Raw genomic sequence first — 19121 nt, forward strand, 5'->3', positions numbered from 1 at the left:
CAATTTAGAAAAAGATTACAAACTATTTAGAATGAACCCATTCAAGAGTTGGGAGCAGGTAAACTAATTCTAAATCAGGGCTTAACATACTTTAATTATATGAAAATTAATAAATATTTCTATATAAACTTGTAAAGAACTAAAGTGTAACAAAAAGCATTTGAAAGAATAATTGTCTTCCAATATTTGTCAAATCTCAATCATCGCATACAAGTGGACATTTGCTTATGATATGCATACAAATCTCAAAATAAGTGACAATAGTGGATAAGTAATGCTGAATAAGCAGTGTAATATTTAAACCAATATTTTGATTCAGTTGGTCACCTGGGAATTTCTGAATATATATTTTAATAAATGTATCATTAAAATATCCTTCTCATGACTAATACTGAGAATGAACACGTCTTGTCTGGTTCTCTTTTAATCTAATGTTTTAATTAGATAATAAACCTAATCATGAATCTTTGGGACACTATAGCCCCGTGATGGCGAACCTTTTTCTTATGGCATGCTACAATTGTGCCCGTGTGCTACCGCGCGTGCATGCCCACTCAATCTCCCTGCCCAACTGTGCATGCATGCGTGACCAATTGTGCATTTGCATGCTACCCCTCCCCAGGCTCCAGAGGCTTTCCTGAAGCCTGGGGAGGGTGAAAACAGCCTCCCCCGGAGGTCCTGTGGAAGCTGGAAACGTATCGTTCCTGAACTTCTGTTTGGCTCATTGGAGCCCTTTTTTGCCCTCCCCCACCTCTGGAGTCTTTCCTGAAGCTTGGGGAGAGTGAAAAACGGCCCCAATGGCCCGAACGGAAGTTCGGGAACAAAGTTCCAGTTGACCCGTTGGGACTGTTTTTCCCCTCCCCACCCTCCGGAGGCTTTCCTGAAGCCTAGGGAGGGTGAAAATAGCCTTCCTTGGCCTTCCGGAAATGTGAAAAATCAGCTGGCCAGCATGCACATGGACGCTGGAGCTGACAATAACACCAAATATAGCTCCATGTGCCACCTGTGGCACCCATGCCATAGGTTTGCCATCACAGTTATAGCTAAACAGATCTGGTGATTAATTTTAAATTCTTGCAGCAGGTAACTATAACAATAGATTGAAAAAGTGATGACGGCAGCAGGCACTCTTACAGAAATGAATTCTAGGACTGCCCGTGACTGAAGAATGGGCTAAAGAGTTAATTTCCAACTAAATCTTTATACATGTGATGAAAGAACGATAAAGAAATTGCAAATAGGAAACTTACCACAGCAAGCTGAAGTGGTGGTTTTTGTGGGGGGATGGGAGGAGAGGAATAAAATGTATTGAGAAACATAAACTTGGCAAATACAAAAAATGCTGAAATACATTCATACTTCTGCTAGGGACACCATTTAAACAGATTGGAAATGTTTCGGTTCATATTGGTTATATTTTATAATGTTTCTCACATTCCAGTTGTTTAACATACTACTTACATTAAACAAATGAGAATATGGGGAATATAATAAAAATGCCTGATACCTTTTTTAATGTGTGCACCTGTATTTTACCTGCATGATATTTATTACTGCATTTGTCACAAATAATTAAGCTAATTTCTAGTGAATTTCCAAACAAGGATGTTTAAGAAAAGAATATGCACACAAAAACTTCATTTTCACTGGTATATAACCAATGTAAACATTGCTCAAGAAATTAAAAGTGGAATGCAAGCAGCACATGAAGTCCTTTTCCTAAGAACCCATTTTTAGTTTATGAAGTGTAATAATTACGGTAATTTGTATCATACAGTAGTACAGCAATAGCATATTTTTCAAAACACAAGAATAAAAACAAATTGATAGCATAATTGCATATTTGTTTTTTCAAACAGCATTTCAAGGAAGCATATTCTAGATTGCTTTTTCTTGTGTACATTGAGAAAATAAATAAACAAGTAAATAATTTAATAAAGTACTGACATATTAATAATTTTGGCTTATGCCAATTTCTTTTTGGCTTTCAGATAAATTTGATTTTGATATACATCATGCATTATTGTTATCCTAACTTGAGGAGTTTTGATTCTTGAGCTATCAACATTAATTCTAGGCACCACTTTTTGCCATCAAAGCTATAGGAGGAAAACCAAAAATGGTTACATAATTTGAAATGCCTCTTTTTCAAGTAATGAATATTATTAAATGGTGTAGGATTTATTAAAAACACGAGGCATCTGATTTTCCAGGAATATAAGCAAGCAAAACCTGGGTAACATTAGGAAACAGAAAGGCACTAAACAGTAAATACAGAATACAATAACAGAGTTGGAAGGGACCTTAAAGGTCTTTTAGTCCAACCCCCTGCTTAGGCAGCAAACCCGTCAGGAAATTTCTCCTTAGTTCTAGGTTGCTTCTCTCCTTGATTAGCTTCTACCTACTTCTTGTTCTGCCCTGAGGAGTTTTGGAGAATAGCGTGACTCCCTCTTCTTTGTGGCAGCCCTTGAGATACAGTATTGGAACACTGCTATCATGTCGCCTCTAGCCCATCATCATCAATTGGATATGTCTAATTCATCAAACGAGACATATCCAATTCCAGCAGCTATTCTTTATATGTTTTAGCCTCCAGTCCCACAGCACTTTCTCCCAGCAATGGACCAATTGTTTCCTTGACTTTTTTCTTGTTTTTAACATGCTGGAAGAAGCTTTTTTTATTTTTTACTTTTGTTGCAACCCTTTGTTCATTATGAGCCTTAGCTTTCCTGATTTCATCTTTGCAGGCCAGGGCTATTTGCTGAAATCTGCCTTAGTTATGTGCCCATCTTTCCATTTTTTACACTTGTCCTTTTTGTCTTTCAATTTATCAGAGTTCTTTATGCAGCCATGCTGGTTTCTTCGGAGAGCTGTTATTTTTCTTCTTCATTGGTAGTTTGCTAGACTGGGCTTTTATAACCTCACTTTTCAAAATTTACCAAGCTTCTTGAGTTGTTTCCCTCTTCAGGATTCTCATCCATGGAATCCTTCCCAAGCTCTAAGTTTATTGAAATTAGCTTTCTTAAAGTCCAAGACACTAATTTGACTTTGTTCTATTGATTGCGCTTGCATAATGTTAAATTCCAATATTGCATGGTCACTTGCCCCCAGGGTTCCTATGGCTTCAACACCTTCTATCATTTCCTCTCTGTTAGTGAGAATGAAGTCTAGTGTGGCTGATCTTCGTGTTCCCTTCTCTATTTTTGGGGAAACAATGTCGTCAGGAACCTGTTTGATCTTTCACTTGATGCAGAGTTTGTCTCCCAGTTGATGTCAAGGTAGTTAAAATCCCCCATTGTGATGTGCTTCCTACATACCTTAGTTAACTGACTAGCAAAAAGTTCATCTATTTCTTTTTTTGGTTGGGTGGTCTATAATATACATCTATGGCAATGTCATCCCCCCGTTTTATATTGACCCAAATGCATTCAAGGCAGTTTCCATTGCTCTTGAGTAATGCTGATTGGAGGAGTTTTTGAGGAAAATAATCAAGCATGTGTGTGTATCTATATGAATTCATATACACATACAAAGACCGTAAAAAGAAAGCTCAAGACCGTATTGGTTGGAAAGATGAAGAAGAGGCCTTCATCCTGCAATGGATACACAAAGGCTAGAATAATGATAAATTCAATAAGTAGGAAATTGTACTCTAAGCAGTGAATGTTGCATTGAAGGGGGTAGTTGCAAGGACCTTTCTGAATTTGAAAGATAGATGTACATCTGTAGAATTTTGGAGTTTCTGCTTGTTGTGAATACATGGATGCATGATTTGTATGTCTGAATAATATGTGAGGGGAGGAATTATTTGAGTCTTCCTTTGTATGTTTTATGACTTTACTGTCATTCCTTTACAATATATGAAGACAATTTTTTGATATATTACCTAAAATATCCAAACAAATGCATAATGGAACTTGGCTTTAAAATGTGTCACTTTGCTGGCAATTCAACAGCAAAAATAAGTGAAAAGCAAGATCTGGTTCCAATCAATTTGTTACAAGTGGTTTGTCATGGTAGTTATAAAAACACATTTTTACTTGAGGTGTTTCAACTAAAGCAACTTCATAATTTCTATATTCCTATTGAATTATAAGGAATGCAATGTTAATTTGGGAAAAGTTGTATTAATCACATACACTGTATTTGGGATGCAGTAGTTGAAAACCTGAAGACTTATTGAATAGTTTGTGGTGGTGATTTGGTAAAACCAGTAAGCTGCCAATTTTCATTATGATAACACTTGTTAATCAATGATACTCCTATTAACTATGCATGAGCTGAAATCAAATACTTACAACACATTTTCATGATGATATCTAAAATTTCACATTCCTGAAAAAAAGGAAGAAAAGTTGGTCTCATTGAGACTTTGGAAATGTAGAATGAACTGGGTCCTTCCCTGCAATCTTGAAGAAAATTTCCTTTGATATCCTTTCAGTTAATTTAGCAAAGAGTTCAGGAAATTTACAGACTACAACTGAACTTCAGATTCTTCCTTTCAACATCCTAGTTTAGGGCTGCCATCTGTATCTATTTACACACAGGCACAGGCACACATACAGACTTTTAAGATTGGCTTTTTATTGTTTAAAGACTGCTGGAAGTTGCTGTGTCAATTTTTAGCAAACGAATTGCCAAAATTTGCTGCCATTATCAAATGAGTAGGGGAACTGGAAAGCATGGATTATCTATTCCTGACATCAAACTTAATATGTTTACTAATAAAGGAGAATATTTGTAGCTCAGGGTTAAAATATAAATGTATTATGAGGGGTCCTTGGTGCTCTCTGAGTGAGTTGTTTTCTTGCAGATGTTTCATTAGGTAACATGATCAATGCTAGTATATAATCAGCATTGATGATATTACCTAGTTTGGGTAATGAAACATCTGCAAGAAAACAACCCACTCAGAGAGGATCAAGGACCCCTCATAATATATTTACATAAGCTTCATTAGAGAGGATGTAGCATTTATAGAGAATGATTTGGTATGCAGGAAACAGTGAAAAGATATCTGACATTTTAATCTGTAATTGAAGCTAAATCTTGATTTCTGTGAAAACGAAATCTACTCATCTGAAAGTGTGTCTGTACTGAAATAATATCAAAAGCAAAGCAGATCAATATAGTACAGCATTAAAAACTATTTCCATGTTTTAATATTGCCTTTATTGTTTTTATAAATAATTCAAGGTTGCAAACAAACCTATCCTACTTCCTTTCCCGTCAATGGCAACCCTGAAATGAGTTGGGCTGAGAGAAAGTGACTGGTCCAAAGTCACCCAGCCAAGTTTCTTGCCTTAGGCAGCGCTAGGACTCAGTCTCCTGGTTTCTAGTCTGGTGTCCTAACCACTAGAGAAAACTGCTCTCTCATTTATTGGTAAAGGATTTTAATCCACTAATTCTTTAAAAGGGGTGCTCATCTCCATTTCCTTAAACCATTGAGCCAGTGCTATTTGAAGACATTTCTGCAGACATGTGGTCAGCATGACATCACACTACAAAGAAGATGACGAAACACGGAACACTTTACCTTCCCACCAAAGTAATACTTATTTATCTACCTGCATTTACAACCTTTCAAACTGCTAGATTGGCAGGACCTGTGTAAGTGACAGGAAATCTTTGCTGGTGTTTTTCAAGCTATTTGGTATATTTCACAAATTGGAATGAAGGCCAAGGAACAGGTAAAGCTTGGGAATCCATGAATGAAAAAAGTAATAATCTAAGAAGGCTTACTAAAAAAAAAAGGCTCTAAATAATATTGAGAATGTTATTTTTAGGACTTAAAGAGAGAAGCCACTGACTATGGAACTAACCTTCCTCCAAGCAGCTGAATGTTATATAGCTAAAATCGTTCCAAATCTCTCATATCTGCAGTGCTTGCTGTGCTGAGCAGTTTACTCAACTTTTCATGAAAACACTTGAATAGTGCTTTGTTGTGTAGAGAAGATAAAACACATTAATTTCAGTCCTACTCACATCTGGCCCAGGGAGTCCTGGAGATCCTGGAGGTCCCTAGGATATAAAATCATGGTAAAGGCTATGACAAAAATTCTCAGTTGCATACAGAAATTCCAAAGGAATAGAAAGGTGGCTGTGACCTATGGTTGCTTTTGGTGAAGTTCAGTTCCCAAACTAGACTGAAAAAGAAATGAAAATATGCTAAAGAATTATGGCTGCTAGCTATTGATGATCCCAGGTTGCTCTCTTCCCCATTGCCCTGGACTATGTAACTGCTAGCACATTATTTAAAATATAGCCGTTCTCTAGAATACATGAGATAAAATGACAAAGCAAACATTATTTTTCATCATGCTGTAGTCTTACTTTTTGACCAGCTGAAAGGACTGCAGCCTTCAATGATTCTAATGATACCAAAACTTGATGTTCTAGTGAACTGAAGATAATTTTTCCTGCAGGTGACGTCTTTCCAAAAAACCCTCTTTTTCTTATAGAAGCCTTAAAAAATAGTGGTCATTTGTACCAGTCTGAGGCTAGGTTTGGGAAACCTTATCCTTTCTGATAATATCATGGTAGCATAGCCTGTTACTTTCTTTAAGAACTAAAATGGAAGGACGGATGAGATATTCTATATTCTTTATAATATTGGAATTAATAAGAAGCTTATTTTGCTACTTACTGGTGCTCCTTCTGATCCCCTGTAACCTTTGGCACCTTTCCTGCCTTTGATCCCAGGTTCAGTTATCTGGAAGGGGGGAAAAAAAGAACAAGGCAGATTTTCTAAGTAGATGGTGCTGCTATCAGCTCTTTTCTAGTAGAAAACAGGTAAAAGGCTCCTTTGCTTTCTTTTGTTCAAATTTCTAATTACAACAATAGAATTGAAAATTTTGAAAATGACTTATCTAATAGATAATTTGGTGTTAGTACAAACCTCACAAGAGCCTGGGAAGGCCCTGAAACAGCTATGAGAAGTGCTTATCATTTTTTTCTTAAACTAAAATAAATATCACATCTGATGTTCAATCGGTATCCACCGTGATTATCATCCTGTGTCCAGCCTCATCCACTGCTTTCATGACTTGATGACCAAAGACTTGAATCTTCCCTTAGCTGATGATCCCAAAGACAGACTATATAGATGAGTATTTCTCAACCTCAGCAATTTGACTTCTGTGAAACTCAATTTACTCCCAAATAATTGACACAGGATTTTAGGCTGAATCACAATTGAGTTCCCCCTTTCATCTTCTAAATTTGCTATAGTTAAACAATTCCCCCATCCATTCATGTCATTTCTAAACTATAATGCATGGGTCTTTTCAGAATAATACAATCCATCTAATAATAATCTACATAATTCTCATTTCAAATAAATAGTTAGAATAGGATGAAAAACATGGATTGCATTATCTAAAAGGGTTGATTCTTGACAAATATGCTCTATCCCATTTTTTACTTACTTGTTTACCAGGCTCTCCAATTTCACCATCATCGCCTTTGGGCCCCGTGTAGCCTTTGGTGCCCTAAAGAAGAAAAGGCAACATTTAGGAAAAGCATATAAAGAATGTGGGACTGACTCCTGCAACTAACAGTAGATAAGAGTACATAACTAAGCCTTCTTTAGAAAAGTATGTGGTGTGCGGGCTTCTTCCAACAGCTGAATCCTCTGCTCCTGACCTGTTCTTTCCTTGGCTGTTGGAAGAAGCCTGCGCAGGCTTCCTTCTCTTTGACAGCCACCTGGTTTCCAATGGGCGGGGGGAGAAATCCATGCATTAGAGGGAAGAGAAGCCCGAGCTTCTGCTAGGGACTGCCTTTCCTCCCTCTCTAACACATGGATTTCTCCCTATCTCATTAGAAACCAGGCGGCTGTCAAAGAGAAGGAAGCGTACATGGGCTTCTTCCAACAGCGTCCTCCGCTCCAACAAAGGAAGTGGGTGGACAGGCAGGGTGAGAGAGAGAGCATGAGTGGCAACCGAGCGGGCAGGCGGGGGGGGGGGGGAAGAGGTGGGGCAGGACAGAGGAGGGATCATACCGGTACCATACCAGCCTGCTGTAGAAGTGAAGAGGAGGATGACTTTTTCTTGCTTCTTTACAAAACAAATACTGGTTTGTCAGGAAAGAAACAAGGGGTTTTAATTTCACCTGTTCAGTAAGATAAAGAGGAGAATGATACTTACATTAACTCCACGTTCACCTCTAGTTCCAGGATCTCCCTGGAAAAGTAAAAGAAGAATGGAAAGTAAAATTGAAACAGCATAAAGAGAATTAATTCTGTTTAAACTTTTGCAGTATGAAATGAAACTTACTGGAGCACCAGGATAGCCAATGGTCCCATTTCCTGGTGAGCCATCATCTCCCTAAGAGGAAATTGCGAGATTAATAGAAGTCAGAGTTTGAACATTTTGGCAATTAGCTGTTATAACCCACATTTACGAAAAAGTGAAAAATGGATAAAAGGAACAGTGGATAAAATATAAAATGAAAAAAAAAGAAAGAAAAAAGAGCAAGCTGAACCGACGTCTTGACCAGTATGTGATTTGAAACTCAAGAGTTAAGAATCTGGAGGCTCGAGTGATCAGATTCATTCTTTCCAGTTCACAGACAATGACAATAATGGTGGGGGGCAGGTTTGGGGGGGGGGGAGAGAAAGCTTAAAATGAATGATTGGCTAAACAAATGAAATGTAGGTCCATTAGGTTCAGGTTATTTGGATTGACAATCTGCTGGCATAACATTTTTTTCACCTTAGAAGGGCTGGTAAAAATGTGATTTTTGCACATGGCAAAGGTGGCTTGAAACTGAATTCTTGAAAATATTGGAAACAATCGCCTTGGAAAATCCATTTTTTATAAATGTTTCTGCAGTGTAGAAGGAGAACAAACATTTTTCTTTAATTGTGTCCATTAAATTCCATTCAGTAAAAATAAAAAACACCCCACCTCTACCCCCAAACAGGTTGGTTCAAGTTAAGACATTGGTTGTCTATAAATTAATGCTTAGATTATGGCAATTGATTCAAAGGCACTTGAAGTACAGGAAGCAATATACAATAATTGAATGAATGGAATGGAGAGTTGGTGGAATGATTCCCATGATTACAGCTTAGTTATATTTGTTCAATAGGAGGAAAAAGAGCAATTGCTCTACTGTTTGTTAGAATTATTCATCCCTGCTCAGAAATCGAAATCCTGATTGCATAAATAATTTCTGGCTTAAAATAAATAAAGGAACAAATATTGGTTATTGGTGTCTACTACTACCCAACCAGCCTACAAAAATGGCATAGGGTCTCCTGCTTGGGCAGGGGGTTGGACTAGATAATCTACAAGGTCACTTCCAACTCTGTTAATCTGTAAATATATAAAATATAGGTATTTCCCAACATCAAACCATTGTTCTTTCAAAGAAGTTTGAAGCAGGAATGATTGTGGACTTAGATAACCCTAGAACATACTATTCCAAAAGAAAGGACATGGAAGACAGTTCAGGAGTCAAATTGGAAGCACAAAAAGCTTAGTTAAGATCTGAAAATTACAGAATATTGTAGAATCTGAGGATAATAAATCAACCTTATTTAGTTACATTAAAAATAAAAGAGAAAATAATTAATATTTCAGCTGCAAGATGCCTCTGACAACAAAAAAAGACAGCAACTGCATTCTTCTTTTGGCACAATTGTGTGGTATGAAGTCTACTAAGCAATTGTGAAGAACAGAAGGGGAAGTTAAGACTGAAGTTTAATCAGAACAGGGAATAGGAATTTGGATTGTTTTAGATCTTTAATATGCTTAGCTCACTTGAAAATCATCTATTAAAAATATGCAGATGCAAGATGATTCTTGGCTTTGTTCTTATCTGTGCTCCTGAAAAATACTGAAATAGTAGTTGATTGCAATTGGATATGAATTAGTAATGGAATAATTCTTTAAAAATACAATTTTAGGCTGCATCAAGAGAAGTATAGTTTCCAAATCACAGGAATGGATGAATTACTTTTTACTCTACATTGGCCATACCCTATTTTAAACATTGTATCTAGTGTCCAGGCAGTGCATTTTAAGACTGTGTTAGACAAACAGGAATAAATTGGAGAAGGACAATGAGGATAACCAGATGCTTAAAACTAAGCCCTCTGAATAGAGAATTAAAGAACGAAAGAAATACATTCTAGATACAATGAAGATCAAAAAATGGAGGGTTTTTATGATAAAATGACTGAATTAGATAAAATCTTAACAGGTACTGATGAAAAAGTAATTAAAAAACTTTATAGCTACCTATTAGAAGTGAAGCTACAGGAAGAACAAGTTAAAGAAACTATGTTAGCTTGGGGGGGAAATTTTGGGCATGGGATCGACTTAGAGAAATGGCAAAAACTGTGGACTCAAAACTATAAAATGACAATGTCAACGGCATATAAAGAGAATTTGTATAAGATGTTTTACAGGTGGCATTTATCCCCAACGAGAATAACAAGAATGTCTAAGAATAAATCCGAAAAATGCTGGAAATGTCATCAGACGCCGGGCTCATACTACCACGTGTGGTGGACTTGTACTGAAGCTAAAAGATATTGGACTAAAATTCACATGGTTGGAGAAAATGATACATAAACACATAGACTTAAAACCAGAACTTTTCTTATTCGGAATCATACCAGAAGCATACAATAAAGACTTGAAATATTTGATTGTAAATGTTTTAACAGCTGCTAGAATTGTATTTGCAAAAAAATTGGAAAAATGAGAACGCACCAACACAGGAGGAAACTATTCGGAAGATAATGGAATGTGCCGAAATGAGTAGACTTACATTTGAAATTAGAGAACAGGAGGATGAGCAATTTTATAAGGTATGGGATTTGTTTTACCAATGGTTGGATAAAAAAAACTGGAAATGAAATTGTTCATTAATGTACTACCAGAAAGTTATAGTCATTGTTATGAAAGTTTTTTTTTTGCTATGAAATAGTGTGATCATATGATATATAAAGGACAATAATGTATTCAATGTATAAGAGTGGGATGATTTGAATCATATGTATAATTGTAAGTATTGACCATGTTGTACTGAAAAGATTTTTATATGTTAAATGGACTAATGTAATGAATAATTGATACATATATGAATTGAAATGTTCAATAACTACTTGGATTACCAATGGAAAACTCTTTCTGGAGTTGACTATGCCACACTATAAGTATTGTATGCTCTATGGATGATTAATATTAGCGGTAACTTGAACACATAATGCTCAATGATAATGATGTATTTAGTTATGTTTGATGGATAACCAGTGATCTTATTTTTAATTGTAAAAACTGATGCACAAAAGTTTGTAACCAAATGACATGCTTGATGAAATTGACACAACACATTTGTGTTTATTTGGGTTGTTTTGTTTTTGTTGGTTTTTTTAAAAAATATTTTTTAAAAAAAGAACGAAAGAAATGTTAGCCTTGCAAAGACTGTGTGAGTAGTGGGTGGGGAAACAATGCCATTCTTCAAAGACGTAGAAAAATGTCAGATGGAAGATCATTACTTATTTCTTTCATTCCAGAGCACTGAATGAAAGCATCTGTCAGGATGCTTTAATTTGCATTTGTGCACTAAGCAGGGGATTGGAAATGCTGGGCTCAGTGCCTTCTTTCAACTCTAGAATTCTATGATAATGAGGAGAAGGTAGCTATAAGCCTATGAGATTTAAAGACTGGCTTGAGGTTTAAATGACTCCTTTGACCTCCAGTTTTCAGGAAGCTCAACCATTTATGAATATGGCCAGGACTTCTTCTCTGGAAGTAAACATAATTGGAACACCAGCCAAATTAAAATTTAGCATTCCCAGGTATTGTATCACTCACTCTATCGCCCATCAAGCCAGGGTTTCCAGTTATTCCAGGTGGTCCAACCTGCCCTTTAGGACCCTGAAAAGTAAAAAGGGAAAAAGTTACAGTAATATTTAGTGTTAATTTAAACCAAATGACAGACAATCACAATTCATTTTCAGAAGAATAGTTATACAAAATCTATACTGTAGTATCAGAGTGTAACAAAATATCACCTTATCTTTAAGATGCTGCAGACTCTTACAATTAATGTTTTGTAGATTTATGTTATATTGCCTTCCTCTTTTTAAATGAGCCTGCTATTTTGAAGGATAGTAGAAATTTTGGGAGCCAACTTTTTTATTCTTATTTATTCTTTGCAAAGTTTATCACTTGTTTTCCAGGCGTCACAATATGAACATCATATGACACCAACCAGCAATAAAATCTCTTAAATATTCTAAATTAAAATGCCCAATGTTTCCTTGTTTTAGTTCACATCTGTATATATCCTTTAGTTGACATCTGTATGCATCTTACAACACTGTTGATCTGAGAAATGTGTATGAGAAATTCAGTGAGATACAGGATTCTCCCCATCCATAGACACTAACCTCTGGTCCAGCAGGTCCTTCATCGCCCCTAAAACCCTTAGGTCCAGGTGCACCTACTTTACCCTAGAAGAAAAATGTTAGTTTAGTGGTTTCATCCTTTGTAATACATGGCCAGAACCAACTAGTTTTGCAGAAATTACAAATCTTTGTACATAATGATCTGAAGGGAGTTTCTTGAAGTTGTTCTTCACTCACTCCTTCCTTCCTTCCTTTCTTCCTTCCTTTCTTCCTTCCTTCCTTCCTTCCTTCCCTACCTACCTAATTTGGGGTGGGAAGACTTAGGAAGAAGTTTGATTTAGAGGCCTCAGGTTGTTTATACTTTTTTAGTAGCAATATTCTGCTACATTATGTGTAAACTTTGCCTACAAATGTTTGCCAACAGTCTTTGATGGTAGGGATTAGCTTTGCTGTTTTTTTTAATTGCACTGAACATATTTTAATTGGTCAATGACTGAAATAAAATTTCTCTGGGTTTGTTTGTATATTAAGGAGGAAGAGAATTTTTATATATTATTCTTTTTTGAAAATATTTTGCAAGCAAGTAAACCTTTATAATCCTTTATACAGTTTAGCTGTTGCTGTTAACTCCTATCAACATTTTAGCTTTGGAAACCCAGAGGTAGATCACAGGCTGCCTGATTTCTCCCACATATAGGTCCACATATAGAGGCTAACAATGTGTTACATAAGTTAAGAAAGTGTGTTCTCTGATATTGCTCATATTTTATATGGGCAATTTCAATAGTTTAGATTTTTTTTAGATAATTTCTGCAAATGAGATATTACTTCATTTTGTTTTGTCAATTGATTTATCAAATGGTGAGTGTTTCTATTTGCAAGCAGCACTGATTACATATTTTACCAGTCTGGATCAACAATAGGATTTGAAAAGTGTCCCTCTATCTATCATACAAAATAAACAGCTGTAACTTTTTAGACTTTTATTGGAAAAGGATGTTATTTCTAAATGTGGATTTGCTTCTAAATATTCACCCTGAACATAGATGTGTTAGGGGCTAAATCCAATTACCGGTACTCATTCCTTTTCTTTCTCTACCACTGGGTTGTTGCAATGAGAAATTTCCTTACAGTGAGAATAATTAATTAGTGGAGCGGCTTGCCTTCAGAGGTTGTGGGTGCTTCACAGGAAGTTTTAAAGAGAGACTTGGCAGGCACTTGTCTGGAGTGGTAAAGGGTTTCCTGCCTGAGAAAGGGTCGCAGTAGAAGACTTCCAAGGTCCCTTCCAATTCTGTTATTGAATTAAACATTTTTTTCTGGCATGGCTCTCCAGCGGAGCTGTTTGCTGAATGCTGGAGCTCTGGGGGTATCAGACCAGGAATAAAACTTTACAAAACAATAAGTTCAGATCCAACCTCTTTGCCTTTGGTAAAGGAACATCATTCAGATTACCTGAAGCGGCTGTGGAACTGAGCTTTTACCAGGTCCAGTACAAACACTGTGCAAATGCTAGGAGTTATATACATGTACGTATACATATATTTGGCAGATGAGATTTCAAAACTTTAATTGCATTTTAAAAAGGAGAATACATTAGCATGGGCTTCAAATATACTTACATCAAGTATAGATGCAAGTCTGAACCATATGTAAGTAGTCCTCTACTTAAGAACACAATTGAGCCCAAAATTTCTGCTATTAAGCAAGACATTTATTAAGTGAATTTTATCCCATTTTACAACCTTTCTGGTCCCAGTTTTAAGTGAATCACTGCAGTTGTTAAGTTAGTAACATGGTTAAGTGAATCTGACTTCCATATTGACTTTGCTTGTCAGAAGGTCACAAAAGGTGAACGCATGAGCCCAGGACACTGCATAAATATGAGTCAGTTGTCAAGAATCTGAATTTTGGTCATGTGACCATGGGGCTGCTGCAACGTTTGTAAGTATGCACAACACTTAAAAGTTTGTAAAACGGTCATAAGTCACTTTTCAGTCCAGTTATAACTTTGAACAGTCACTAAGCGAACTGTTGAAAATTGAGGACTGTCTCTACTTGCAAAGCAGAGGGGATGCAGAAGCCTGATCTTTCAATATTTTAGAAATGGAGGTTACCCATGAACTTTTCAGAATATTTTATGGGAAAAGTTAAACTTTCCCCATAGAAAGAATAGCGTTAGGATGAGTAAGACTTATTTCTTTATTTAAAGCACATTTTCATCCTTGTCAGTTAGAACAAACTACAAAGAATAATCACCAGGGAAACTGTAGAATTTAAATTTTAGTTCTATGCAACTGTACTGTCTAGGGCAGTGTTTCTCAACCATGGCAACTTGAAGATGACTGGACTTCAACTCCCAGAATTCCCCAGCCAGCGAATGCTGGCTGGGGAATTCTGGGAGTTGAAGTCCAGACATCTTCAAGTTGCCAAGGTTGAGAAACACTGGTCTAGGGCATGCAGTATTATCAGTTAATTTGTCAGACTTTAGCTTTCTCTTGATCCAAGAAAAACCCTGTACTGGCTTAAGAACCAAAATAAATAGCTTTAAAAACTTCCTATTCCCCCTCGTTATAGCCCTTTCTTGTTTATTTTTCCTAAAAAAGGTATCAATTTTCATTCTTCTACTGATGCCAATTTATTTGACAGTTTGGTTTTTTTGAAATTTCATTTACTTGAATCCTGAGTTCTAAAATGTTATTGATGGCCATTTTGAATCCTCCTTAGAACAAATAATTGTGGTCTCCTTTTTTCTCTTTTTAAGAAGTCTGTTGCTTTAAATGTCTTGAGGAACTCTTGCTTGGTCATCTTGATGCAACATGTTCAATTTTATATAGAAAAACACAGATGGCTCGTATAGTAGGGAAGGTTCTAAATGGGATTTATGTCAGCTTTTATACTAGCTGCTGTTTTCAATTTGCCATTTTGGTGCAAAACATCTGCATTTCATTTTAACAATACGTGTTGTTTTACAACTACAAACTGGACTAATAGAACAGAGCAAAGGCCTCACTTTGGAGCATTAAGGGATGGAAATGTTCTGGATCTGTTGAAGGACAATTTTCCTCTATAGCTGGGATATGCAGGCCAGTAGAAATATTATGCAGAGATAATAAGTGGAAAATATGAAAGCAAAAGGAACAATAAATAGTATCTACTGCAACCTATATATATGGTCTTATATTAGAAAATATTATTCAGTTGTCTTATTCTTAGCAATGTTATTGATGTTAATGATACAAGGATAGGAGATCCCCACATTATGAGCCGGAATCTAGTCCTTTTGGGCTGTCCTAATTGCTTATAGGGCTCTTTGCACTACTCCTATCAACGCTAATTACACTGATCCTTGCTGCGAAAAAAAATTACTTGATACTCAAATTAATACAGAGCCAGGGCCTCATCTAATGTTTTCTTTCTTCCCACTCATTGGTTTACATTCTCCCTCTGCTCAAGTGAGCGACCAAGGAGGCAGAAGAATTGAGAGATCTTACTGGGTCTCCTGGTGGTCCAAAAAGTCCCTCACGGCCTTGTTCTCCTGGTGGACCTGGCTCACCCTAAAAAAAAGAGGAAAATAAATGAAGCAATATTTGCACAATAGAATAAGTAGAAAAGCAGAAGAGACAATATAACATCTGCAGAGTTGAATCATATGTGTTCTATACGTATATTAAATATACTAAATTATACCATATTTTGCTTATAATCGACACAGGAAAACAATATCAAGCAAACACTATCAAAGGCCCCAATAATCTTAAAATCCATGGATTATCTACTCTGTTAATCTGTTAAATCTGTTAAAAAGCTCATTGAAAGAAAAATCATATCTTGCCCAGAATCCGCCAGGGATTGGAGGATTTTTGGCATAATTATACTGTATGTAGGATCCATTGCATCATATTGTCAGAAAGCCAACTATTTCCAACGTTCTTGCCAATTTGCTTGTAGAATAAAGAGTACTGAGAAGTTAATGCCTCAAATGGGACTAAGGCAAAGCAACTATGGGAGTGGCCAGAAGAAAAGACTTGTTCACATATACCCTCTTTTGCCTCATGAGTTGATGAAGTATCGATGGTCTGGCAGGAATACCCAAAGGCTACATAGAACTGAAACTGACTGCTGGGTTGTGGCACTTGTAGCATTTCTGTCTGCTTGGTCCCCTCTCGGTGGCTTGAGTTCTTGTCATCCTCTGTCAGGGACACTACTCACTCTTTGAGGCTTGACTACATCATGGCAAATGAACAGCACTGACTCAAAGAAACAGTAGTGAGCAATATCCTTGTGTTTCAAATATTATCACTGGGCAACAATTTCTTTCTGGAGAATGCCAAAATATTCTGTACTCATGGGACAGTAGCACAACAGAAGAGCAAGAAGCCAAAACAGTGAGATGTCTAACACAGCAGCATACCAAGGGGTATTACACATTACCCAATCTTAATTAAAAGGTCTTGGGAAACACAGGGAGTCTATGGGATGCTAGACTGTGAGAACATTAGTGAAGGGAGCAGTGGAGAGGGGGCAACAGGAGAAACTGCTGCTTGTCATCCCATTTTCTGAGAAGTAGAAATATAAGAGTAATCAGAGCCAGATTGAGGGACTTCTGGAGAAAAATGTTTTATTCGTTTGAAAAATAAATATAGTAGGGAGGGATATACCACAATCTCTTATGTGGCAGCACTCCTTCTTCCTCTGTGCCAAAACTTTATATAAACAGAATACTTGGTTCATGTGAAGAATTAGGATATGTCTCTGCTTTATGAATTTGGAATGAGGTAGATCAAGAATCCCGTTTCTGAAAATGCCTGCTGAACTCACAGCTGAAGATTTGGACTTGAACTGAGCAAAGAACAATTCTAACAGGGACTTTTTCTATAGTATAATAATGCAAATTATATAATAATGATGATTAAATCTTCATTATTTTATCATCTGAGTTTGAAAGATATACTGTCTTCCCAGAATGTCAGCATGTTTGTTTCTTTTTTTCTCTCTCACGTTTTGGGCATGTTTGTTTCATTGTAGATACAAAACCCACATTTTAATTATTTGTTAGACTTTCCCTATTGACAGTAGCATGTTTTTAACTGAAAGCCAGCAGCAATCGGCAGCTAGAATATCAACGTAAGCCTGGTTTCAAGTTCTCATTAACTCATGAATATTATATTACCATGTTTTATAGATAATGACATTTTTTGTTTGATTGAATTTCCAGGATTATTCTCTAGAGAAAACAGGAAGGAAGTGGTTGAGCATTCCACCATGGATAAAAGGGTAGAATATGCTGTAACTAGGTCTAATGAGTAATTTGAACTATATCCCTACTTAGATTGGATATTTTGTTAATAGAAGCTCCAACCTTTTTTTCTTGTAGCAACGTTCACACAAAGAAATGACAATTTTTGATACAATGATGCAAAACTGCCAAGGTTTATTTGCAAAATATTTGTCTCTGTTTTGATTTCTCCTAAAGCATGCTTCCTATAAGACAAGAACTTCCTTTTCCTTTGTTTCCACCATAAGGACAGAAAACTCAGTTGCAGAATTTTGATCAACACGTTACTTCCTCCATAATCCTTATTTGGTCTTTGGAACCACAAATACCTACCCTTTAGGCCTGCTGCATTTGAGCTGAAGAACTCCAGAAAATCACTAGATGGCAACAAAATCAGAAGATCACTAGATTTTAGACAGCTTAAGCTGTAGACAGCTTAAGCTTGCAATAAATCTTTATACCCATTTGAATTTTCTGGATTCCCTCATGCTTGACACTAGATATGTCTAGCCTAATAAAGAGAAGGATTAGGAGTGACATGATAACTGTCTTCCAATACCTGATAGTCACAGAGAAAAGGGAGTCAACTTGTTCTCCAAAGCACTTGAGGATAGAAGAAGAAACAATGGGTGGAACCTTGTTAAAGAGAGATCCAATCTGGAACTAAAGAAATTTTTTCTGATAGAAAGAACAATTAATACATGGAACAGCTTGCTACCAGAGTTGTGAGTGTTCCATCACTGGAGGTTTTTAGAAAGAGCAACTTGGGGTGGTTTACAAACTAATCTGATCCACAATTGTAAAATGATAATTCTCTTCAGAAGCATATTTTTGAATTTTGTGAACAAATTTCTGCCTAAACAAAGCAAAATGTGTTCAGAATGTTATTTTATGAAAAGTGATTTTTAGTCTTCGGAGATAAAATATATAAATGTCCTTGTTACCCATGAATAGACTCATGAGAGGGAAGCTGAAATTCAATACATTATTTTGGTATAATCCTCAAACTCACGAACCCTGCAGCACTAACTTTTCTCAATATATCAGAGCATTAAAAAAATCTTCCTTCCTTGTTACCCAATTGGCCTTGGTCAACTGAATTCTTCTAGCTGCCCAATTTTACATATGCATTTTTTGTTTGAGACAGTAGATTTTTCCCTACTCTCCCAACTTTCTCATGAAAACAGGCATTGTTTTCCTTTCCTGATCAACTAGCTCATCAGAGGGAGATCCAACCTGGAAATAAGAAATTGCTTGACAGTGAGAACAATTAATCAATGGAACAGCTTGCCATCCCACCCCCCGAGTTGTGGTGCTCTATGAATGGAGGTTTTCAAAAATAGATTGGACAACCATTTGTCTGGGATGGTATAAAGCCTCTTGCTTTGGGCAGAGAGTTGGACTAGAAGATCTACAAGGTCCCTTCCAATTCTATGATTTTATTCTGTTACGTTCTGCTCCTCTCCTCTCCTCATTCTATTC

At 36.5% G+C, this 19121-nt stretch overlaps 1 protein-coding gene across 1 annotated transcript in view; it reads right to left on the minus strand.

Annotated features, from left to right (window-relative positions):
• COL6A1 (collagen type VI alpha 1 chain) overlaps positions 1–19121 on the minus strand; it is a 45906-nt gene that overhangs the window by 7807 nt on the left and 18978 nt on the right. Inside the window, exons 20-29 of the mRNA XM_032213703.1 lie at positions 15856–15918; positions 12407–12469; positions 11829–11891; positions 8274–8324; positions 8145–8180; positions 7428–7490; positions 6647–6712; positions 5986–6021; positions 4299–4335; positions 1251–1259 (exon numbers count right to left, since the gene is read on the minus strand). Of these exons, the coding sequence (XP_032069594.1) occupies positions 1251–1259; positions 4299–4335; positions 5986–6021; positions 6647–6712; positions 7428–7490; positions 8145–8180; positions 8274–8324; positions 11829–11891; positions 12407–12469; positions 15856–15918 (487 nt within the window). The remainder of the gene's footprint in view (positions 1–1250; positions 1260–4298; positions 4336–5985; positions 6022–6646; positions 6713–7427; positions 7491–8144; positions 8181–8273; positions 8325–11828; positions 11892–12406; positions 12470–15855; positions 15919–19121) is intronic.

The sequence above is a fragment of the Thamnophis elegans genome, chromosome 3 (genome assembly GCF_009769535.1).
Source record: "Thamnophis elegans isolate rThaEle1 chromosome 3, rThaEle1.pri, whole genome shotgun sequence".
Classification (NCBI taxonomy): Eukaryota; Metazoa; Chordata; class Lepidosauria; order Squamata; family Colubridae; genus Thamnophis; species Thamnophis elegans.